This window comes from Diadema antillarum, unplaced genomic scaffold (genome assembly GCF_040938485.1).
Source record: "Diadema antillarum isolate AM-2024a unplaced genomic scaffold, OU_Dant_1.0 seq00000286_RagTag, whole genome shotgun sequence".
In the NCBI taxonomy this organism is placed as follows: Eukaryota; Metazoa; Echinodermata; class Echinoidea; order Diadematoida; family Diadematidae; genus Diadema; species Diadema antillarum.
The window spans coordinates 427,253-453,064 of NW_027271314.1; the positions used below are offsets into that span (position 1 = coordinate 427,253).

Below are 25,812 nucleotides of genomic sequence, written 5' to 3' on the forward strand. Positions count from 1 at the left end.
TTTCACAAGCTGTGCAAAGCAGGCTGTTTTATGCTGTTAGTGCCATTGACACTGGACACAAGTTATTCAGATTTTGAATGCCAGTTTTGCCAAGACTATACCAATCTCTACACTTGCTGCTTTATGCTACCGTGTCTAACGTACTGTAATTGCATTTTGTTAGTACAATATGTGAACATATGAATATCTTATTTCCTACCTATCTACAGAGAGAAAGAGAGAGAGAGAGAAATTGATTCAGAAAGATAGTCTAAATTAAATAAAATGTAATTGCACTTCAAACATAGAAACAAACCTGAACTCTTGAACACCCGTATGAGATGACATGAATACACATGCATATAATACTTTGTTTTCTTTTTGGACATTTTGTTGCTGCCTAGCGTAGTTAGGTTGTTCTTGCGTAGTTCTTGCGTAGTGAGAGTCATTTATACCGAATATATGATATTTGTACCATACATGGCTGTATCAGGGATACAAGTAATAGGGTTCGAGTGTCATCTGATTTCAGATTTTTTTTTTTTTTTTTTTTTTTTTTTTTACTCTGCCCAAAACCCACTTTTCATAAATTTTGGCAATTCAAATGCATTGAAATATCTATATGTAAATGCACTTCAAAGACTTTTTTTTTCTTCATAAGTTTGATCGTCACACCCCTGCTGTAGACCCTATCTAAGACTGGTAGAATTCAATAAATTTTGGCAAAAAGACCTGTGAATGGTTGTCCGTTGAGCCACCCAGATAGATGCTTTTTAGGCACAAAACTTCTGTCCACTTTTCAAATGCGTGGTTATATTATGTTCTCACAAGTTAATGAACTCCTTACAATACACTCATTTGAATAGCAAAATTGATCAAAGGATTTTGTGTCATAGATCAAATGAGTTTCGGTAACAATAAAAAGCCTTAATTCAGTAACACACATCACACAACATGGTAATCACCACGTGGTCGTCCCGACGTTGCCAAAGCATCTCGCCCTCGAACTGGACGAGCCCCTGCTTTCTCGCGCGCATCAGAATCCCGACCAGTTTGTTGGAGATCTTGGCGTAGATTTCGAAGAGTTTGCCAAACGTGATCGCGAAGCGCACGCGTCCGTCGGCGAGGGTTTCGCGCCGCGCGCACTCCTGCAAGATGCGCACGAGCTGGTGTATTTCGCCGCTGATGCGCTGTCCGGCCTGCTGTCCTCGGATTGCCGTCTTCGATCCCTCCACGGGGCGCGCGTAGTTCGGGTCATCTTTATCCAACTTCGCTCGTGTGGAGGCGCCCTCCCACTCGGAGAATGGGTTGATGAGCTGTTTTTGCCGATGTTCTTCTTCCACGCCTTTCCACTTGGCGATTCGGCTATTCAGGCTTCCGCCCACTCCGTCGTCGACGTCCGCGTCGCAGCCGATCTCCATATCGTTGTCCACTTCATGCAGACATCGCCCGTAGGTGATTGAGGTATTGTGTCCAAAGCACCCCCTCCCTGTACATTCAAAAAGCACAGTAAGATGATATTGCCTTTTAATTTGCAACATGGGAAAAGAAGAAGAAGAAGAAGAAGAAGGAGAAGAAGAAGAAGAAGAAGAAGGAGGAGAAGAAGAAGAAGAAGAAGAAGAAGAAACACTTATTAAGAGGAAGCTACGGTTATTACTCAGGGCCGGCGCAGTGTTTTCAAAAGAGTGGGGGCACACTTCCGGGTTTCATGAGCTAACAAGCAAAAAAAAAAAAAAAAAAAAAAGATAAGGTTCTCAGCTCATCTCTCCCCGTCCACTTCCGGGTTTCTTCAGCTGACAAGCAAAAAAAAAAAAAAAAAAAAAAGGTCCTCAGCTCATTCTCTCCCCTCACATTTCCGGGTGTTAAAAAAAAAAAGGTCTTCAGAGAAAACACACAAGCTTACCTCCGCCATACTTCAAGATCTCTATTTCTATCTTAGTGCCACATACGTACTTCCGGGTTGAAAAAAGTGTGGGGGCCCAAAGTGATGACACCTTATGTATTCCTTTGTATGGTGCACAAAAAGTGTGGGGGCCCGAGCCCCCACGGCCCCCATGGCTGCGCCGGCCCTGTAGTTCGATTTCGTTTGTTTCTTATTTTCAAAATTTGATAAGCATAATTCTACAGTGTAGAACCAATTACAATAATGCTGGAAAACAACGACAGCAGCAGTTTGGTAAAATTCCAGTAAATATTACTCGTAAGTTATTGCGTAAACGAAAGCGGACGGACGGACAACCCGAAAACATAATGCCTCCGGCACCACTTCGTGGCGGAGGCATAAAAACGAGGGAAAACAGAAACAAATTATGTTAGTAGGCCCTATATCAAGGAGGTGCTCGGCTGTATCTCCTCTTGGATAAGCTTCTCTTCCCCCCTCCCTGCGTGGCGTTACCACAACCATGCAGGGAGTTCGTGTCTGTTTTCTGACAGTACCTCCCTTCTTCTACAGCATTGGAAAGTAATTAATGATCATTCTGAGACAGAGCAATCGGAAGGGACAACAGTACTGTGTATTTTCCTGATATTATATCGATGACTTGGCGATGATTTTAGTGAAACATGAGTTCTCATGTGCGGCTTCTCCATCCGCGTCCATGCATACGCTTCTTATATATATATAAATAGTAATACCTGTACCCTGAATACTGTACCCTGGGTATACGCCATTTCCCTATGTAATTGATTGCTTGGGTCACTTGTCTTCGACGCCCCCCCCCCCCCCCCCTCTTCTTGGACCAGGCATCCGGTCAGTGATATTATAATGAAGCCTTGACGGTGCCTGGCCTTTTAAAGGGATGTACAGTATTGGTGGAGATGAGATACCAAGAAAACACAGTAGTGTGGCATATACCATTCTACGAGGAATTCAAAGTTCATGTATGTATTTGACGAAAGTCAGTTTGGGATCAGCTGAAACATCAAAAGACAAAGTATGATAGGCCTAAAACAACGCAATTGTAATAAAAAGTGCATATGGGTCTCACCTTTTATTAGGATTGCTCTGTTTTGGATGTCTCAGCCATTTCAAAACCAATTCATCAAATAAACATTGATTTCCTCTTGGAAGTATGTTCTTTCAGATTTCATGAATGCATGGTTTCTTCATTATTTAACCAAAAATGTTAGAAACAGTCATGAAGTTAGGTCTCAACCAAAACTATATTGTGAAACCATGATGAAACACCCCCTGATGTGCGGCTGCTCCGTGTACTTAGTATATGCTTCTATTTTATGATATTATGATGCAGTCTGTACCATGGGTACGCCATTTCCCTAATTCATTGATTGCTTGGGTCAGTTTTTGTCTTCTCCCCCCCTCCCCCCCTTCTCCAGGCGTGCGGTCAGCGATGAAGCCTTGACGGTGCCTGGCCAGTAAACAAACTCCGTCTCTGGGCGCATGACATCGATCGTGAGAAGACGAATGACCTCGCGTATTGTATATACATGTACCTCCGGATTTCTGCCCCCTCCACCCCCCCCCCCCCCCGCCTCCCGCCCGAAATAACAAAGCAGCATCTATAAAAAGGCGCCTACTGATCACGCCACCAATAACGTGACCATGCATGCATTCCGACCATCTTGTCCAGGTCAGCGGGGCGGTCGTAATTGGGTTATCGCTGTCTGGTCACTTCAGGTCATGGCAACATTTTAGCATCATGGGTGTAACGATACAGGATTTTATATCCCTATCATAATTTTTGCGATATTATGATATTGATACAAGATTATTGGAGCTATAGCACCGATGCCAATAAAAGCACGAACAATACCACAGTGACAAACCCACTGAGCATGCAGAGGGGTCAAAAGAAACAAACAACTAGACACAGGATTACACAATACATTGTTTTAACAAGTTATGATATACACGCTCCATTACAAAATAGGTAAGTTTTCATTAGAATAAACCCTGCCTGTCCATGCCGTTTACCTCGAAAAACGGAGTTGTAAGTAATTGAGGTATATTACATTTGCCTATACGACATGTATTATGTCTCGTATACCACCAGCTGGTATCTTTACCCCGTTTAGTAAGCTCTGCTCAATCGCAGGCTCCTTACGACGAAAGCACGTTACTGATTCTGTCAGTGCATATTATAAACAAAAATGAACGCATTTGTCGCAAACAAAATAAATCATTTTCTTGTTAACGTTACAAAATATTCTAGATGCAAACGATATACGAGAGTTATATTTGCAATCACTTTTGAAACTCATGCCAGAATATTTTACAAAAATATTCATCACATCTATTATACTACAGGCATGACATGCGCAAGGGATCTATAGGATGAATGATGCAAAATTTAGACTATTTTCCCCATTGCAATTGCCGAATCTCGATTCTTCGAAAGCTGTTTCGTGCTCATCATTCTAAACGTATTACTCGGGGCTGGTCCATTAGGCATAATAAGATAAAAGGGATTAAAACAACTCTTAACCCTAACACCATGCAAGTTCAGTGGATATCTGTAAAATTATCACAACGCATGCTATAGGCCTATATAGTTTGTGATTATTTCGACGTGCCGTTAATAAGATTATTTCCTGCGGTTTTGGTTATTAATCGACTTTGGCATTGCTAGTCAACATATCCTATATACTTCTTTAATATCATTTCTGTATTTATTGCATCACATGTTTTCCTTCTTAACCATTTCCCTTTACTCCGGACTGAACGTACTTCAAAGGGATAGATCTATCCAGGGAGGTGGGAAGAGAGGTCTCTTCCCACCTCCCTGATCTATCCTTACCCTGCCCATAAAAGTACAAAGGGGCCTATAGATACGTGCGTGTGTGTGTGTGTGTGTGTGTGTGTGTGTGTGTGTGTGTGTGTGTGTGTGTTGGGGGGGGGGGGTGGAGAGGCGTGGACGGATTTTTTTTTTCAGTGCATCCTCGATGTATATATTTACACATGCACGTAGCTCCGTATTATTATAGTAGGCCAATGCAGTCACTCAATCCTTTTAAACTTGCTGGGAGACAAATGCACTGTCATAAATATTGAAATAAAAGGCCTGCGCACAATTAACGTAATAAGGATGGGAGCGGGGGAAAATATGTATGAGATAGCCCGGCCAGCTAGGGACCAAAAGATTATCCCTTTGCCTGGCGGTCTTTCGTGTATTAATTATCCACAGTGATATGACAACGACGTATGACCGTTGAGATACACCTCCCTGGATATAGGTCCTACTACATAATGTTTGTATAGGTCTATATATAACACGTCAATATAATATATCTCTATATGCCTATAAATGCCTATAACGCACACAGCGTACAACTGTAATCGACAGTAAACATTGCAACTCTGAAATGAATGTGGCGCGTGAATATACAACGAGAGACGAAAATAGATAGGGGTCCTAAGCGAGGGAGAGGGAGAGAGAGAGAGAGAGCGGGGAGAGACAGTAGTATACCAAAGATGATAAAGGGCCTCGAACCGTGCAAATACATCGTAAGGAATGTATTCTATTTTTACCTCCCTGGTCACTGTATTTGCTGTCCACTGTAATGTCCAGCGAGGAGGGAAAGCTATGACTGACCTGGGGAAAAAAAACGTAGCGAACTGGTCACGACCGGTTCCGTGAGACAAACGAACCCCGTGTCCTCGTGTCCAGTCAATCAGTCTAGTCAAAATAGCGCGCTCCGAGTGGCTGTCCTCAAAAGGGGTGTGTCGTGATCGATGACGTAGAGAAACAAAGCCGCTGGTTGCCAAAAGCAAAAGCTATCCACCCACGATTTTTGTCGACAGAAGGTCAGGGCTTTAAATTCTGTGCAGTTTCACCATCATGATATATACAAAACTAAAATGCCTCCTAAAATAGTCTACATTAATTCAACTTGTGCAAATAATAATATTCTTACCAGAGAAAATGAATAAGAATGGGCGTAGATTATAAAATTACGTTGAAATCAAATTGCTCTCAATACCGGCAATTGTCGTTTCGCCGGACCGATCAATAGCCGTAAAGTCGATCGTACGAGAAACGTGCGCAAACACATGGTGGAAGGAGTGTATCGCAAATAATATCGGTTGCATTTTCTTTTCCAGGTACAGTTCATGTACATGTGACTGGTGTCTGACACTTCTTTCAGCGACTCCTTCGTCCGTGCATAGGCCCCGATGTCACAAGCCAATTCATATTTAGTTTCAATTTATCTTCCTTTAGTTAGAAAGGTGCGGGTATAAAAAGCAAGAATATACTGTAATCTGATACAGTTACACATGATTGCTCTTTGCATTAAAACTCCTTTGTTAGTAATGTTTGTTTGTTTGTTTGTTTGTTTGTTTGTTTGTTGTTGTTGTTGTTGTTGTTGTTGTTGCTTTTTTTTGGGGGGGGGGTTATGATTGAATTGAATTGAATTGAATTGAATTGAATTGAAAGTCAGTTCCAGGTCTGTGTTTCATACATAGGCCTACCGGGGAAATGAGCATTAAATGGTAATGTGTCGAAAATTTCAGTCCAGCAAGGATACTACCAATGCTCTCCTGTTGTAGATTGATTACAATGTTGGCATAACTCAAGCTGTCTCAATGGAAGGCTTTAGTTGGAAAGGTGCGGTGTAAAAGTTTTTTTTATAGTTTTTTTTTCCGCAACAGATGGCATAATTAATTATTCAAGGATGATTAACTACAGGAGATCACTCATGATAATTATGTTCCAGTGTTTCAAATCCGAATATTTATAGGTCTCACGTGTATAAAAGGTTGCCAGCGAATAGCGAACATAAAACTTGCCTGTGGCCCATTGCCCGATGAAGCAACGATAAAGACATCATGCCAAATGTATTCCAGCTGAGCAAATCTCGCGATGAAGGAATGGCTTGTAACGAACTTTCAGAGAAAACTAGTATCCATTTAAATTGAATACAACATCAATAAGCCAAACCTGTTATGATGATTTATGTGTTTATATTCCAGTGATATGAAACCTTCAAAGAACATCATGATTCCGAACACTGTGACACAATTTTCTGTGGTGCCGCGGCGGGCCATTATTCTTTTGTCCGATTTTCTTTGATATCGTCGAAAGTGTATTTTGTAAAGGTCGCGAAATCAGTACGCCTTTTAGAGTCTGCTCTTTTACTGTGATTCTTCTTGTATATCGCTTGACTCAACAGCTATAGAAATACACTTTTATATAAAAATTAAAAAGAAACAAGCCCTAGCCACTCATTAGATGACGAAGTGCAGTTACTATCTGGTCTCTGTGATGTTTTTCTTTCTTCATTTCTTTTTTTTTTCGTATAATCCTGAACAACACGTCATAAACGAATGATGTTTTTATATACAAAAGGAAAAATTATAAAATTATATAGGCATAAACACATGCTTACACCCAGTCACCCACACGAATGCATACATGAACATTATGTTTATCTGCTGTTACTTTTCTTCATGAAGTAGCTCTATCACATAGATTTTTTTGATCCTGAAACAATTCTAACCCTAACCAGGCCGGGCTTTTTGGCCTGTTCTGTGGCCGGGGGAGGGCCTGATTCACCCTCCCCCCCCCCCCAAGACCTCGGCCGTCGATCGCGCAATCGCCCTGAAAATTGGCACATACATTACTTGTCGCGTAATCTACCAGACTATAAAAGAAAAAAAAATAATTTCTTTTATATATTTTATATCAATTAATATGCGTGAAATCACAGTGCTCTAATTCTGAAAATAAAGCTAATGGCATCTTATTTTTGGTGACATTATTCCTTGAAGCATTCCTAACAATGCACCCGAAAAAAATCTGGTATCAAAGTTAATTTTTTTATGTATTCTATTGTTTTATGAATTTCTTATGCATTTCTTTGTTTTTTGCATTTTTTTTTCGTTTTTTCCACAAAATTCATTACAGAACCTAAGTTTCAAGCGTAATTATGCTAAAACTAATTGATTTCAGCCATTGAAAGTGAAAATAATCATATCTTTTTGAATAAGGTGAGAAAACAGTATTTGCATAGACTTTGTACACAAAATCACGTTTTTGAACCATTTTCGGTCTGACAAGCATGTAAAAAGGTCGTGCAGCGTCGTAACGGTATGTCCGATTTTTGCGAAAATGGTGTCATAAGATGTGCGAGACTTGAAATTTAAAAGTCAGCAAGCGGCGCAGTCAAAAAAAAAAAAAATCGCGGGGCAGAATGGTCGCGGAAAATGTCGAGGGGCAATTGATTCAACCACACCCCCCTCCCCCCACCCCCACCCCCCCCCCCCCCCCCCGACCTCCCGCAAGAACGACACGAAGTTCTGCGTATATTATAGAAGAGGTGGATCCCAGCCAGCCAGCAGCGTCGCGAAAATACGGATCCGACCCAAGAGTAAACGAACTACGAAGAAAGGACTATGCACCATTCTCATTCCATTGAAAATCCCTGTGGGAAAAGTAAACTTGCAGTGCCCAGCTGGACCGCCCGTATCCGGATACGTACGTTTGTCTCATTGGATAGTATTCAGTTCAATATGTGGAGCTGCTTTGGTTACTCACACACATGATACACGTCGACATCCCGTCCCTGTGTGCAGCGCAGTTGCTAGCGGAGCTGCCGCCCTAATTGCGAATCGTACTAAACACATGTGTGTGCTGCTGGCAGCTCGTTACCAACTGTCTTTCTGAGAGAAGACGCCACGGTTTAACTTTAATTTACTTTCTTGTCTAGATGACAAACACTGTCTCATCACTGCGTTTCTATCAATCTTCGTAGAATCAGTGAGGCGATTCTTCAGGCCGTAATGGCGCCGACTGTTACAGATATTCTGTGCAGCCTTGTGGCATTTTTTCTGATACTCTTGGCTGAAAACGGCAGATCATGGACAGAAGCAGGTAGGCATAGCAGCACTTTTTCGCTTTCTTTCTTTTTATGATTGAATTATACGCTCCTGGATGGGTACCCTCCGGGTCTGGATGTGGTCATTTGAACTACAATGGCATGTAGAGTGCCAGTATGTAGCCTAAAAAGAGTTATTAAGCTAAACTGTAGTGTAAGCTAACATCATGATCTTTGTAATCTTACTCTTTTTAGTCTTATTTTACTCTTATACATTCTAGTCTTCTTAGTTTTTCTTTTGACAAGCGGACTCAGACTGACCTAGCCCCGGAGACCGCGCCGCCAGGCGCGGTCCTGGCGGCTTCCCCGCAGTTTCGCTTATGTTATAGTTCAAGTATTCTGTGCGCTTGTGCAAGTGATTGTGAATTCTGTGAACATCGGTGAGCTGCTTATAAGACATCATTTTGTGCATCACAAGCAATGAAATGCATCAAACAGTCGCCGATGATAGTCATTTAGGTTTCATCGACCCATGTAAGTATTCCTAGTAGTTTCTGTTGAAAAATTAAGGAAATATAGCCCCGCAAAGGCACCCGTTTGTTCAACATGAAGATCTTTTATGGGAGCACGGCGCAGCCGCCACACGTGTGGCGGCTGTCGCAGTTAAGACTGACCCTGTCCCTGACAAAAGGGCCGAAGGCTAATTCCGCTAAGGCCAAGGGTCCTAATCATTACAATACTATTTATTAGGCTAAATTAGGCTCCTGACATTTGACACTGTGCCTTACCCGCGTCCTCTCCTTACACCCGAAGGGAAATTCGCCCATTTCAGCTGATTTAGGGCTCCTGCTCATGTTAAAATGCTCTCCCCCTCCTCACAAGCATCCTGTCCCTGGAGTGCTCAGCTCATGAGGCCCCTGCTGGCCTGCCCGGGATCGCGGGATCCCCGCGGGATGCTCACATGATCGAGGGATCCTCTTCACTGCTCATCCATCTCACATCTGACATAGTGCCTAGACGTGGTCTAGACTCTAGACTATTTGATTATTGTTGCATTTCCACTCTCCAGCCAGGATGAAAAGAAGAAAAAAATTCAGTCTGTTCGTTTTGACAAAAATTGAGTTGTAATTAAAATTAATTTAATCAACTGATGTGAAGCAAGTTTTAATCAACTGATGTGCAGAGACCCATCATCACCGAAGCCAGAGGTTCGCTCAGTGCATTGCTGCCGCACTACCTATCGGCCGAATCAGACTCGAAATTTTTGGTGCTTTTTATCTGCAGCTCTCGCCTCTCCTTGCGCGAATATCACGAATCAGCCCCATAGGCGCCATAGGGATGAACACATGAAACTGAAAGAAGTCTGCCTCTGATATCACTTTACAAATATTCGTAAAGAAAAAATTAATATCCAGAAATAACCTGATCTTGAGCATTTATAAAATAACCAAATTCCAAATTACTAGAGTAGACCCTATTCCCCACTGATCAGCTGATAAAGTTGGTGAGTAAATTTACTCAAATTTGTCAGCAAGCTAATCACTTTGTACTGTAGGTATTACGGACGGGTTCACTTTCTTTGTGAATTCTATTGTCCACCAGCCTTTGGGCGCCTTTTGTGCAGGTGTCCTGTGGCATCCAGCGCAGACAGTTTGACAGCATGCAAGCCATGCAAGCTGCACATGAGATTTTCAGAGTGAGCTTGCGTGCGTGCGCATTGGAAGAGATTTCTGTACAAAACTTTTTGATGGCTCGCACGCAGCATTTGCTGGATACCACGGGACGCTTGTGCGAAAGGAGTTCATCCTATTTATTTGCACATGAAGTATGTTTCCTTTTGGGGGGGTCTACAGTCTGTAACCTACAGCTGTATCACCTACAACATGTATTTTACCATTTAGTTGAAGTTGTATCCTTTGCGAGTTTGAAGTTTCAGTAGCCACATTTGTGCTGGCCATCTTTGTGTCCCAAGGCAAGGATGCCCGAGTGTGTTAATATGCCATTTGGTATTGCTTGACAAGAAATAAAGATGTACAGTAGTGTATGGTGAAAGTCTGCATGCATTTTGTTTACAAATGAACTAAAAGTACATGTACCATGAAAAAAAAACAGGAAATTTTTACTTTGTAAACATTATAACATTTTACTTTGTAAAGACATCACACACAAAAATTCTCTTAAAGGACAAGTTCACCTTCATAAACATAAAGATTGAGAGAATGCAACAATATTAGTAGAACACATCAGTGAAAGTTTGAGGAAAATTGGACAATCGATGCAAAAGTTATGAATTTTTAAAATTTTTGTGTTGGAACCGCTGGATGAGGAGACTACTACAGCTTGTGAGTCATATGCGTACAACAGTATAAAGAAAATGTAAAGAAAATTCAACATATTTACACTTTTTTCGCATAATAAAAGAGCACTTGACTTGCCTCTTTCTAAAGGCAGGGGGAATAATATTACCCATAACATTTGTCGGTAACAAGTCGGACGAATGTGTACTTTTTTCAAAAGATGAAATTTTGTGAAATTCTCTTTATATTTTCCTTATATTGTTGTACGCATAGTATGTGACATCTAAGTTATTCACACACTGCAGTAGTCTTCTCATCCAGCGATTACTGCACAAAAACTTCAAAAATTCATAACTTTTGAACGGATTGTCCGATTTTCCTCAAACTTTCAATGATGTGTTCTACTAATATTGCTACATTCTCTCAATCCTTATGTTTATGAAGGTGAACTTGTCCTTAAGTAGTATTCACAAACTTGATACGTGTATAAACGAGTGAAATTCACTGAAATCCAACCGGCACTAAAGTGTAGTAGGGCCTACTACTGTAAAAGTGGAAATTTTCGCGTTGTTGAAATTTTTGCGCATTTCGCGCAACCAGAAACTAGTGCGAAAATAAAAGAACGCGAATATTTTTGCCTGCCATACGTTCCTGTGCGTAATGTCTTGATTCCACGGAATTAAAAACACGTGAAACTCTTCTGACTTGGCCAAGCGCGAAAAATTAGTCGCGCGAAAATATCCACTTTTACAGTACATTGTATGTATTTATTGGTTGTTGACACAATGTTGATATATTTGCAACATTTGCCAGAAAGGGCCATTTTTCTGTATGTGAATGAAATGTGCTTTCCTTTTTACTTTGCACAGAAAAAATGGACTACGAGTATGTGACCTGTGGCTCAACCGTCAAACTCATTAATAGTAAATACAACGTCAGATTACACTCACACGACATCCACTACGGCTCAGGGAGTGGTCAACAGGTGAGATATCCAATATGGTAGTTCAGTTTTACACATCATTTAGGGGTATAGTGTAGAACTAAGATCTTTGTCAATCTTGCGGATGATGAGAAAGAACAATTCATACAGTATTAGAAAGCAGATACTGGTAATACTGCAAGTATGATATACTTTATAAGCTCCTGTCAGAAAATAAAAAAGAATAGGTGTTCTGCTGCATTTCAGTGGGGTCAGTTTATAATTCTTCATAAAGTCTGTAATATGAATACCAGTTAGTGTTAATTTTGCAAAGTGGACAGAAGCTACTGTATGGGAAGCAATTATACAGTGTACCTCTGTCTTTGGAATAATAACTCAAACTTACAAATTTATTGTTATAATGAGAATAATTTCCCATTGCAGTATTAAAGAAGAAAATTTAAAATCCAAAGTTCTTAGAGTAAACCCATACTCATGACTGAATCCATTGACCTTCTGGAGTACATTCTATCCTGGCTCTTGACAAGAATTTGGTGAATGAATTGTGTACATTGTATTGTACAAGTATGTTAAAATTTTACTGTCTATTTATCAGGGTGCTTCATACTTTTTTTTTAAAATTAACCACAATATTTTCAAACAGCCACTAAAGATTTGAATAGGCTCTTAAGTACACAATGTAATTTTAAAAGCACCATCTCAATTTCAAATTATTTAGCATTTGATAAAAAACATGTTCATGGGAGTAATGATGAAAATGAGACTTCTGTGTGGTTGGCCACAATTGCTCTGCTGAATAAATCAAGGTCAGTGGGGCAAAGTGTGGGATGGGTGGGGAATTGGAATTGAGATAACTAGTTGAACTGTTTTGACCATTTCCAGGTCAGTAAGTTCATTGTACAAACCATTGGGAAAGTTATATGCCGTAGGCCTGGGCATCACTGCATTTGCATGAGGTTTATCCATGTAAAGCAGAAATCGTCTTGGGTCATAGGTGCTCAGAGAACGTGATTAATTGCAGCCTGCTATGAACACTTGATAGGAGTATAAAGAATATATCACACATCCATACAAGCAGGAAGTCATGTGAAGGCACTGGGACGTTTGTTCTGCATACAGAGAATGCAGCTGCTCCATCCGCACAACAAGGAAGTGTGATTTAAGAAATGATCTTCTCTCAAGACCCTTGAGTGGCATTCAACATGTCATTTTCCTGTCTTACTCTCACTTGTTGCATGGATTTCTTTAAATAGGCATATTGTAGATCTATGTTCACACTCTTTTATATCTCAACTTGTTTTTTGCACACAGATAAGTTTTAATGTAATGCTGCCATGTGACTGATTTTGAAAGGGCTTGACTAGCAGGAAGAATTGAGAGGAAAGGCACATACACAAAAATCAAGAATAGCAAGAAAAAAATAACACAACACCTTCAAATTAATGGAGCAAAATTAAAATGTCTATTTGTGCACTATTCAATCAAAAAGTACATGTCAGGACAAATGGTAGTGCAATACCTGCAAGGAACGTAAGAGAATAAAAAACAGATCATTAAAAGATGCACTTCATATTATGAAGTTCATAATATGAATTAGATGACAAAGTTACATTTACTTTACACCTGGTTGCATTATATGCTCAGATTTTTGCTGACTTTGCCTTTCCAAATAAACATTGTTGTTTTGAGCATAGGATTTTAATGCTTGAAGTGATTCAGTGGGCACAGATACACTGCATGAATACATCTATGTGCATACATACTGTAAAAGTACATTAAAAAGAAAAGTAAAACAAATATGAGAGAAATAATACAGTTCCTATTAAAGTTTGGTGAAATAACATGTGTATGTTGTGTAGTAATTCCCCAATCATGGTAAACAAGGAACTGATTTTTCTATATTAGAGAGCTTCAGACTATATTGTATGTTGAGTTGCAATGTTTGTAGTTGACAATGGCATTGATGATTTGTTTTTCATTATTTCATTGTTTCTTTCTTGGCAGTCTGTGACAGCAGTGGAATCTACAACAGATAAAAATAGCTATTGGCAAATCAAAGGAAAACAGGACAAAAATTGTGTTAGAGGGTAAGTAGATAAATGAAAAATGAACAGAAATACCAACAAAGTAATAACGTTTATGTGTATTTTCTTGTTCCTAGGCTGTTCCCCTCAGTATCAATGTTCTGTTAATTTATATGAGATTGTAAGGTTACATCCAGCACCTACAGCTGTACAAGGGGATTATACCTTTAACTCCAGTTGTGTTTGTCCTTGTGTTGTGCCTGCTACTGCAGGGGATGGATACTAGTGTTTCTGGAAAGTCTCTAGGTTTAGTGTTATTGGTTACAGTGTACCTTGTGGTTGCTCAGACCAATTGCTTAAACCTCTGGAGGGTTGAGGGTATAAAGACCTACAAGGGCTTGGTGAGCAAACCATCATGATGTCGTGGACTGTAGTTTGCCTCTCCAATAAAGAGGAATTCTCGCATGAATCTCTTTAGACTTAAAAAGAGGAATTCTCACATGAATGTCCTTAGACCCATTGTATGGCTTTCCTTGAAGATTGCATAATAGATCCTTCCTGAGTGATGTTTCTTTGTCCTCGCGCTCACAATTGGCACATAACAGAGCCAATGTGCCAGTATACATGTATCTATTTAAACTAGAGAAGCACTCTGAGAGTGCAGACCTTCGCCAAGCCTGCAGCTCATTTCCACCACCGATCTTGTTCTTCCATAGAGATATCAGTGATTTTCATCCATACGTACTTTATAGCATTGTGTGCTGAAAGTTGCCTGATTTCCTAATATAGAAGCCTTTGTTACGTTATAAACCCTCAGCTGCACGGCGCGCCTCACCCCAGCAGAAACTAGAGCACGCACTTTAGTGCGCGCAGGCAAACCTCAAATACGCGCAGCCTGAACTGCCAAGTTCATTGACCCTACCTGCCAAAATATCAAAAATCCTTCATAAATTCCCCCAAAATTCTCGGATCAATACCAAAAGTTAATCGTTTGTTACTTGTGTCATTCTCAACCTTTCGTGCAAGTTTCATCCCAATCCGTTGACTACTTTTTGAGTTATTTTGTACACGGAAAAACTAACTAACAAACTAACGAACGAACTAACGAACGAACGAACTAACGAACGAACGAACGAACGAACACGCAAACCAATGGCAACGAAAACATAACCTCCTCCCTTGGCGGAGGTAATAAGTACATTGGTGGCATGAAGTCTGTAAAAGTTGTAAATCATGATTAGTAGGATCACAGTTCATGTATTAGTACATTTGTAGAATTAGAATTTATCAACTTCCCCAATCAAAATAACATCGTTTTGTCTGAAATATGTACACTGTATGTGCATTAAGTATCCAGCTGTGTTCCCAGTTTGCAGCGAATGATCAAGTGTGGCCTGTTACTCAACTCTTTGTGCGTACTAGCCCAGCCTCAAGTGAAGTATTTGGATAGTGATAAAAATGTGTGACATCCAGCTGTTGTTGAAGTATCAAAGTGTAGCACTTCATTAGATGGACTGCTTATAATGTGACAGTAATGCCTCCTTCAAACTACACAAACATCTGCCGCAATGCTTAACAATTTTGGATTGTGTGGAAGGAGGGGAGGAGTAAGGGTTTTAATCTGTCATGTAAAACCTTAGTATTCTGTGTTGTAATGCAGTCATTGCAACTTAATGTTTTTTTTAAATCTAAATTTATGATTTGTCTCGTCAGTTTTGTTCTCTGTTTTCTGTATGGTTGTTATTAAATCATTGACACATTGATTTTTCCTCGTAGAACTCCCATCAAGTGTGGTAGCACCATCCGCCTTCATCACGTAGCCACAAAACGCAATGCACACAGCCACCACTTCCAGTCGCCCCTCTCCCAAAACCAGGAGGTCAGCTGCTTTGGGGAGGACGGTGTTGGAGATGAAGGTAGGCCACCTTGGTTGCCGTCATCAGCATATTGATTAAACTGTTAATCTCTCTCCTTTTAATGGTGTTTGTCTCTTTAAATGCTTACTCATGTGAGGCAGTATGTAAAAAGAATGGCCCATGTAAGTCGGGGAAGGGGGGGGGGGCACTATTGAATTATTCATACATGTATTTGAATTGAATTATTCATACATGTATTTGAAGTGTATAAGGAGTATGGTTTACAACACCAGATAGACTTACTCTTTGGCCAAGTTTGCACCAGCCACTGTGAACAGATGGTCAGTCAGTAATTTTGTATTTTTTTTTTGGGGGGGGGGGGGGGAGGAGGGAGGGATTTATGTTCAAGTCCTACAGGAATATGGTTTACATTAGATTTCTTGTTTGATTGGACTTACTTTGTAGTTGCAAACAGGCTGTCCGTCAGTATGGTGTGGTGAGGTTAATTTTTAACTGGTATGAGAAATATGACTTACTATTTTATCATAAATTTCCCATCTGTCAATATAAAGATGTCTTATATTTCACAGACTAGTAATAATTGCAGGATTCTGTTGGACTAACAGTGTTTGAGATGATGAAGAGAAACAAAAAGCTAAACAAAACTATTTGCTTAATGAGCTTTGTAATATTGATCACAGTGGCTCAATTGCTTTCGATTGTATGATGGGCAAACAGAGAAAACTAACAGTACCACATCATACAGTTAGTATGATTCTTGGTCATAAATACTTAACGACCAAATTATACTACTGTTTGCTGTTATAGTTTTGACAGTGGTGCAGGTTTCATGGTAGAGCGTATTGTTACATTGGTAGAAGGGTAACGAAAAACAAAGCTGCGCATGGTGTCTGCTCTCATAGTCCAGCTGTCACAGCGTTTTCGTTTGATGATTGACGCGGTGTTTGACATCTGGTGCAAATTAAACATGGCGAGAACTATTGGGTATATGTGCTTGCGTGGACAAATAAAGTTGTCAGTGAGTTCAGTGGCCTGTCACTGCACCTAATGGTGCGGTGCAGTGGTAGTGCGATGGCCAACAATAGCAGCCCATTGCATCACTAGGCACACTGCATAATATACGTCAGTAGAACTGTGTGACATTTGGAGAGATTTTTTTCTCACCGATGACACACTGAGAAGCACCCTAAAGCCCTCTGTGAAAACAGTGAAACTAAACAGTCTCAAAAATTGAAATGGTAGCATCCGATGTGAATGGTGTGCAGATGAATACATTGGTGAATATGTTAAAATGAAAACTGACTTCCAATGGATGATACAGGCAACTCTTGCTTTTAGTGAAGTTTTCAGGAGTGTCTGTTTTCTTTCATCATATAAAGATTCTGTTATAGTCAAACAAATATAGTACGTTCAAAGATATATGAGTAATGATTTAAGACCTGATTTTTTTTTCTTTCTTTTTTTTTACTTTGTTGAACATATTTCATTCTTACTATCTTTGTGGGTTTGTTTGGAATTTTGGTGTTCGTTTCCTGCAAATGCTAATATTTTATTTGGTTGTTTGTTTTTCCTTACTTAGGAGACCACTGGGCAGTTACGTGTTCAACAACATACTGGAAGAGGAATGAGCCAGTGCGATTCAAGCATGTTGTGACAGAAAAGTAAGTCAAAGGTGATTGGTGAAGGATGCCAGAAAGATAATGCCATGGAGCTAAACTTAAGTGGATCATATCATGTCAATATGAGCTAATATGAGCCATTAATGGTATGCTGCCCTCTACAGGCATTGCTTGTACAGTTGTCATACAGAGCTTTGATACAAAACCAACAGTTACAGTGCGCTCGTGAGCAGGAACCGGCATAATAGAATGGTTTTGGACAAGTTTTTTTGTGCTATATTCAAAGCCAAAGTAATGAAAATGAAATCTTTAAAAATAGATATTGATGATATATTGGAGCACCCTCACATTTATACATTCTTGTCTATTTTTTATTTTTTTGTTTATTTTTTAACTGGCAAGATTAGAGATGTGATTGATATTATAGGGGTGTTGTTCATACCCTGGCAAGTGGCAACTATGGTATACAGATAATGTCAGAGCTTGCTGAGGAAATATGTAGTTAGAGATCTGGGAATGCGTGAGATGGACTTCAATTTCTTGTTTGCAATAAAATGTGACCCGCTACAACAAAATGATCCTAAAGTCGGGCGAGGTCGATTATTTGAAAATTGCATGACACAATTCCCTAATCTTTCTGCTTTAAATTGATATATAACACATCTTATGAAAATAATCGGCTGCGGAGATATCGATGTTTAAAAAAGAGCATGTTGAGACGTCTGGGAAATCACTGTTTCGAGAAAAGCGCCCTAAAAGTTCTCCTTGCGACGCAATCACGATCAAGGGACACACAAGTCAGTATTCACCTCCGGACAATAGAAGGTAAGCCCTAGCAACCCCCGAAATGTTCATTCAAACACAGCGTCGACGGTCTCCTCACCGACCAATCAGTGACCAGGAGGCCAGGAGAAGTGGCTGGGCATAGCGCACCCCGCCAGCACGCACCAGTCGACTGGGCAGTGTGCGAGCTTCACGCTTCGGTTAGCAGCAAGCAGCAAACTGACCAATGAGATCACTCTGGTCGTTGTTAGAGGCGGAGCGTATGTGTGGCGCTCAATCCAAATGTTCGAACCAGTTTCTGCTTCGTTGAAACGCCAAAAAAACATGGCCCAGAAAAACACTATTTTTTAGTCTTTCCTTCCATCATTTTGCTTCAAAATTTCGACAGATGATAGAAGACATGTCAGACTCTAATAATATGTCAAATTCAGAAAATCGTAAGTTTTGACCAATTTTAATGCTCTGACTTCAAACTCGATTTTCACGGCTTCGACCGTGCGCGACTTTAGGACCATTTTGTTGTAGCGGGTCACAAATGGTTCAGTAGAGTTTTAGGACATACGATGTATCTGTTAGGCAATGCAGTCAGTGTTCAAAATGATGTGTGTTCTTCACATTCATTTCATATCCTTATAACTTATATTACATTATGTGTTGACCACTTTTATGACACGCCTTCTACTTAGAGCTATGTCTCTCTTGGGCAGAACATCTTATATGACTATCCACTGTGTGTTATAGCATCTTGATGGCATGCCTTTTTTCTGTTTGTGTATGTGTTGATATCAGCTACCTCACCGTGTCCAGCCAGACGTACGGGAGACCCATCCACGGTCAGAAGGAGGTGTGTGCTTTGTCTTCGCTTAGCAGTGCCAACCAGTGGAGGGCTGTCGAGGGGATCTACGTCAAACCAACAGAAACCTACCCCACCAGCTAACATATTGTACCTTCCTCAGTCCCATTTTTTCGTTTCCGTACGCATTCTTGTCTGTATTTATCAATCTTGGATACCTGTGTGTGATCCATGTTTGTTTATTATTCTTTCTTTCTTTCTTTCTTTCTTTCTTTCTTTCTTTCTTTCTTTCTTTCTTTCTTTCTTTCTTTCTTTCTTTTTCTTTCTTTCTTTCTTTCTTTCTTTCTTTCTTTCTTTCTTTCTTTCTTTCTTTCTTTCTTTCTTTCTTTCTTTCTTTCTTTCTTTCTTTCTTTCTTTCTTTTCCATTTTGTATGATTGTCAGTGGAAAAATCTGATTATCAAATGTGTATTACTACATCTTGGGGGGAAAGATAGTGATCGTTGTGAGTAGATGACATTTTTTATTCCTCTTTGGGTTGAGCTATTCTCCCTGTCAAAAGGAGTTTCTGTGAGAGCAACGGCAGAAAGTCTTTATTGTCGTTGGTGGTGGTTGTAGTGGCGGTGTGATGGGCCGCTCCAAATTGAGATTGAACGTGTCAGTGACTGTGAAAATTGCAACACAAAATTATTTGATTGTGCAAGAATAGGGTGAAAATAGTGTCCGGTATATCGAGAGTCATTGTTGTGTCATATGTATATATCACCAGCTGTTTCATTCTTTCAAGAGCTGAATTGTGAGAACGTGATTTGGCATTATTGTGTAATCCAGTCACCAGTGCTCATCTGTTGTCAACTTTCAAAACTGAATGCCCGCCAAAGGTTGATGGATACGTCGGGACCACCACCCAAAGCGCATAGACACCTGTTCATGATATAATCTTGATCCATTAGCACGTATGCTCATGGTATCTCTTTTTTTTTTTTAAGCTTTCCCTCTTGTTTTTTTTTTTTTTAATGTTACTCATTTATCTAATTATGTAGAACTTTAGGAGACCAGGGCCCCATTGCCTAAGTAAAACTTGTTATCAGTGACAAGCTGTGATAATTGTCACAAGCCGGTCCTTGCATCTGATTGGCTGAGAGCAAATTTGTCACAGAAATGTGGCAGTTGTCACTGATAGCAAGTTTTATGAAACGGGGGCCCAGATAACCATGCCAGCTACCCACAATCCTCCGCCTGTAATCTGTAAATTCTGAGGAAGCTGTCAATGCTCCCGGCGCATTTGCACTTTGAGAATGGCTTTGCCGTCTGTGTGTGTATGTGTGTGTGTGTGTGTACGTGAGAGTGAGAGAGATAGAAAGAAAGAAATGTTGCCATGCATAGGAGGTGTTGCCTTTAGCCTGCAAATACCATGCATTTAAATTTTCAAGAGCTGCTTAAAGGTGCAGAAAAAACCATACCCTATAACACTATAATCTTTCCCCTGTCGGTGAGATTCTGACCAGAGTATTTTGATGGAGTGTGACAGCAGACGTGGCTGGCTGATGCCTTCATAAATGTCCTTGTTCCCGGTGTGCTTACGTGTAAAGAGATGAGCTGTGACTTTGTAGTGATGGACTTAATGGAGACTGTTGTTGAACGTAGTTTAGTGAAGAGAGCATTATAAACTTTGCAGTGCTTACCCACCCTAAAAAAGAAGCAACAACTTTGAACAAATTGTGCAAAAATAACAGTAAAAGAATAGTAACATATGTGCTTGATATTTGAGGATGTTCGTGATGCTACCAAGATTGTTAACATTCCATGTTTTGAGTGTCAAATTGCAGAGAGGCGTACTTGTGTGTGTATCGAACTCAAACACAGGCCAAAGGTTAAAAGCGATGACCATTTATATTCATGTTAAACTGTGGTTGCCTGTTTGTTTAATTGCACATCTTGTGTACTTTACAGCTCAGCAAAAGAGCCTCTTTATAATGAAAGGAAATACTGGTAATGTGCACATCGGCTACATTGTGTGATATTTTGTGTCTACCCTTTAGGCAGGTGAAGTGACAGAGTCATGTATACGAACCCCAGATATAAATGATACACGGAAATCTCCCATGACAACTTCTTTATTATCTTGCAAGAATTCTGTCGAGGGGAGAATGCTGTGAGTGCACAATATTACAGCTGAAGAGCACCGCAATCAATGCTATTTATACACAATTCCAACTTCTCTTTTGATACCATGCTTTCCATGCAATTGGACATTTGTACAATTAGCTTTCACTTACAGTTGTATTATGCATGTACTTGTACATAATGTATGCAGGCTATTTACAGCGTGTGCATTGTATACTGTGTACAAAGTGTACAGCAATACCTGCCTCATTTTTGAGTGCCATGGTATGTTACAATGTTTGATTGTTGGAATACAGGGGAGTTAACTCAAAGTTGGAGTGTCTGTTGTATCTATTAGCCACATGGATTAATGATGGGTCAGGTCGAGATGCACACAGTTTCTTTTTCTGTGGAAGTCACAATAGTCTGTGCATGCTGACGATATGTTGTGTTGATGAGGAGGTGCAATGTAGCCTCTACAGTCACTGACTTAATTCTTGAAACAGTCATCCCGGGAGCAGCTCACTTCTAATAGGAAGCTAATACGATACATGGCCCGGTACATATTCTTCCACAATACCAACAATTGAGGTTGACATTTACATTGACTTTGTGTTGTTGTTCCGTTCTGAAGAGTTTATTAGGTACAGTACTTCTGATATTAAAATGCTAAAATGCAGGTCTTGATCAAGCAAACTTCCTTTCAGCTCTGTTCCCAATTAAGGTAAAGTTGATATTCTAACATGTGAATGGGGAGCACCATGAGTCAACCGATGATGATTTCTTTGGAATGCTATTATAAAGATGTAACTAATCTAATGGAGTAATGCCAAAACCTTGTAATTGCCAAAGAAATAAACATATTCTTTGTTGGCATTTGAGTTAATGTTGAATGTTGTCCATTGTTTTATGAAAGTTTGAAAGGGTTTTGATTGAGAAAATGTGCAAGATTTGTAGTGGTAGAAATGGGGACAGAAAGACATTTAATCATCAATAACAACTCATCATGTAAAACATTGGCGTTTTCACTGGAGTAATATAGTGTACGATGGAAACAATCCTTGGGGTTAGGATGAAGCATCTGCGAAATGCTCAAAGGAAAGAAAAAAGCTCTAGGAGTATTTTTATGTTGAATGATGGGTGTCATTTTATTCACGATTACACATAATTGTGGCCAAGTGTCAAATGACTGTCGGATGTGACATATACTGTAATTTCACTTGAGATTAGAATTGAAGTATTGTGCAAGTGTGGTCATTCTTCAAGGTGTACAAAAGAAAAAGCAAAATGAAAGGTACTACTGCAAATTCAAATCTTGTGTAATCAGAAAAACAAAAGGCTTAAAAGTGCACGTATCAAGATTTTACCTTTCCTACTCAGAACACAGTCCGACTTCTCTCAGGCACTGGTATGAAGGGAGATTTTCTTCCCCGACGAGTGTATGCTACATGAGAATTTGGATGTACATTCATAATCATTGAGAATCACTGCATGTACCCATGTATGCTTCCTGTCACTCGAAGAAAGGACAGGTTAAGGATTGGCAACATTTTATGAGTGATTGTAACATTTTTTTTCCCCTTTGTTGTAGAGAATGTTAAATGAAATTGTGCAACCTAGAATATCACTGCACTTGAATGTTTGAATGGACAATGATTCTAGCATCCAGTTACATCATGGAGAGTTAATGAAACTGGGATTTGTTCCCGACTATGTGTGTTGTGGACTTTGTTGTATGTTCTTTGCAGGATGCTAGACAAAAGATTTATTATTAACGTTTCAAGATATTCATGTCTCCTGAACATTTGTAGAAATGAGGGAGTTGGAAATTCTCTGCATGTACCACATTAGGCAAATCTTATCTCCCCAGGGCCCCATTTCATAAAAAGTTGATATGATAGCAACTGAACTCTTGCTGGAATGGCAGTTGCCATGGTAATGGCAAGAATCCAGCTTCCTGATTGGCTGTTGCTATTGGAAGTTGCCATTCCAGCAAGAGTTACTATCCTGACATCTTTTATGAAATGGGGCCCAGGTGGCAACATGATCAGAACCTATTTAGAATATATTGTGTTATGTAATGTCTAATGAAGAAAATTGTAATTGCTTGTATAAAATATGTATGAATAGTTGGATTCTGTGTAAATGTTTTACCTTGTGGTAACTGTTTTAAATGTCTTCACAATTGTTGTGACAGCCGAGATATTGCGGAACTCACAATCACTGTGCCTTTATATTAAACTTTTCAATCATTAAAAAAAAAGCCTGTTGGGTTTGGTTTGCCTTTGGTTGTTTGAATGGTAAGACATTGCTCTCAAAGATTGGGAATGCTGATGGTTGAATTGTAACAAATAAAAGAACACTGGTGGCATTTTTCCCCACTAAAGGGTAAAGCAACAGAAACGAATGAGATGAATAGTCAACCTCCTACTATTTGCTAAATTCAAATATACCAGAGAAAACTTGTTGATTTGCGTGCATTTTGACTTGTGCAAGAGATCCATCAGAGTAATTTGTAGACTTGGCCAATATCTAAATGTGTGCACAGTCAACTTAGGCGAGGTTGACCTTATGCAGCTACGAGGTGAATGTGATTTGCTGAGAAGCAGAAGGTATCAACTGCTCTTGTTCATGCCCTCGTGCAATACAAGTTTTCATTTCCAAAGTGTCATGTAACACATTACCATTTCTAATACGCATGTATTACCAAATACAGTATATCACATACAAAAACAGATGTTTAATGAACTAGTGACCATGTCTGTCTTAACAAAAATCTACAATGGTTGCGTCATATTGCAGAAAGAAAAAAAATAGTTCTTTCCACTTTAAACTGTTAATGTCGATATTTCTGCGTGATTAATTTTTCATGCTGAGCGACTCGACATATCCACAAGTTCTTGAATTCGCGCCGAGCAATTGTCAACTCATTCAAAATAAGCAGAGAAAATTGTGAAGATATTTTTCGTGGGTTTTAGAATCTGCGCTAGCCAGAAGCAGCGCAAAATACCTAAAATTAATGTACTGCGAAAAATGTCTGTATTTACAATGGGGGAGTCGACAGTGAAATCTTTGCTTTCCTCTTGTCATGGAACCAAATTATTCCATGTTGTTATTGTTACAAATTGCATTATGAAATGGTAGCCATGATTTAGAACATAATGCATTGTATTGCATTTGTACACGTATTATGAAATGACAGTTGGGAACAATGTTAATCTTGGCATACACTGCATCTCTTGGGCTTTCTTTGCATGATTGTCATATTAATGAAAATAAAGCCATCAATGAAAACTACAAAACATCCATTCTAGTTCTTTTCTTGAGGATGCTTGCAGTGACATAAACATGGCTGTGAGGTTCGAGATTTGTATGATCATTCAGATGAATACATCTTTGGCATCTTTAAACTTCAAGCCCGAGCATGTCAGTTCTAGAATGTGTATTGTTACTGTATTTGTGTATATGAAGAGTTTGTTTGCAAAAACCGATAAGTCCATTTTTGAAGGTTTTGAAGTATGGTCTCTGTCTTAAAGCATGGTCTCTGTCTTAAAGTACAAAACAATGCCTTTTAAATGATATATCGGTCACTACATATGAAGGTACATTTTTAAAGTTATGGTCAAAAGAGGCAAACATTTTCTTATTGTTCTCTTTATTTTTCTTGACCTTTAATCGCAAATATCTCCATTCGGCAAATATGGACTTATCGGTTTTTGCAAACAATCTCTTCATATATAGCTTCAATGTGTGTGTGTGTGTGTGTGTGTGTGTGTGCGAGTGCGTGCGCATGCGTGTTTGTGTGTTCTTGTGATCAGCTTCAATTGGGGATTGAGGCAACTTCAGGCAACCGGGGATGTATTTAAAACAAATGAAAAAGCGCCCTCTCAAGGCCCTAGGGGTACCTTTAACCCATTGAGTACGAGTCCCGAGTATACTCGGGCAGGGGTCTGTGGGAAATGCGTGTTTTAGCAAAATCAGCTCATCCTCCGTGGGTTAAGGGGTGTACAATGCACCTGTCTGTTTTGAATACTGTAAAACACGATATTATCGTGGCATGAAATTTTAATGAATTGGAGCCGACGGCCTTTTTCGCGGCATGAAATTTTCGTGAGCTGCCTCTAACATTCAATGCATATAGTGTAGACAAGAACTTTTGCATGCATTTTAAATTTGGGATATCTTGGCTCTCGCGAAATTCGCGAAATTAAAATGCATGCGAACATTCCTCGTTTTACAGTATCTAGGACTTGTATGAGGGGAATAGCTTTCATGTTACAGTACGACCTCGATTATCCAGCCATCAATTATCCTGATTCTCTGTTATCCGGACATTGACTGCTGAATATATATATTTTAATATTTTTTTAAATTTTGCATGTATTTTCAGTGCCAAATCTCACTCAAAACAAACACACGATCGGATAAACCATTAATGTGCGAATACACAACGGGACATAAATTCAAATCATCGCAGCGGACTGTAACTTTACAGTCAGTTCGTGAGACAATGTCAAAGACTGGTGCTGCTCTTGTTAATACTGGCAGTGAGTGCACAGCAGTGGTTACAATACAATGTAGCAGCAGTATTCAAGGAGTCGCAATATTGATTTCATTG

At 39.7% G+C, this 25,812-nt stretch overlaps 2 protein-coding genes across 2 annotated transcripts; one reads left to right on the forward strand and one right to left on the reverse strand.

Annotated features, from left to right (window-relative positions):
• Positions 1-911: 911 nt before the first annotated feature.
• Positions 912-1,400, reverse strand: LOC139730025 (actin-binding Rho-activating protein-like). Its single transcript, XM_071640942.1, has one exon. The coding sequence runs from the start codon at positions 1,398-1,400 to the stop codon at positions 912-914; it is 489 nt and encodes a 162-aa protein (XP_071497043.1).
• Positions 1,401-8,479: 7,079 nt separating this feature from the next.
• LOC139730035 (stromal cell-derived factor 2-like) lies at positions 8,480-19,363 on the forward strand. The gene is made up of 6 exons (XM_071640951.1): positions 8,480-8,810; positions 11,921-12,036; positions 13,999-14,081; positions 15,795-15,934; positions 17,475-17,556; positions 19,087-19,363. Exons 1-6 carry the CDS (start codon positions 8,720-8,722, stop codon positions 19,232-19,234), a joined length of 660 nt encoding a protein of 219 aa, XP_071497052.1. The 5' UTR covers positions 8,480-8,719; the 3' UTR covers positions 19,235-19,363.
• The last annotated feature ends 6,449 nt before the right edge of the window (positions 19,364-25,812 follow it).

What these genes read in the sequence shown, in the direction of transcription:
- LOC139730025 (XM_071640942.1), bottom strand. Translation starts at nt 1,400, where the DNA reads ATGGAGATCGGCTGCGACGCGGACGTCGACGACGGAGTGGGCGGAAGC.
- LOC139730035 (XM_071640951.1), top strand. Translation starts at nt 8,720, where the DNA reads ATGGCGCCGACTGTTACAGATATTCTGTGCAGCCTTGTGGCATTTTTT. An exon ending in GCTCAGGGAGTGGTCAACAG is followed by an intron (nt 12,037 to 13,998) that starts GTGAGATATCCA and finishes CTTTCTTGGCAG; the next exon opens with TCTGTGACAGCAGTGGAATC. An exon ending in AAGCATGTTGTGACAGAAAA is followed by an intron (nt 17,557 to 19,086) that starts GTAAGTCAAAGG and finishes TGTTGATATCAG; the next exon opens with CTACCTCACCGTGTCCAGCC.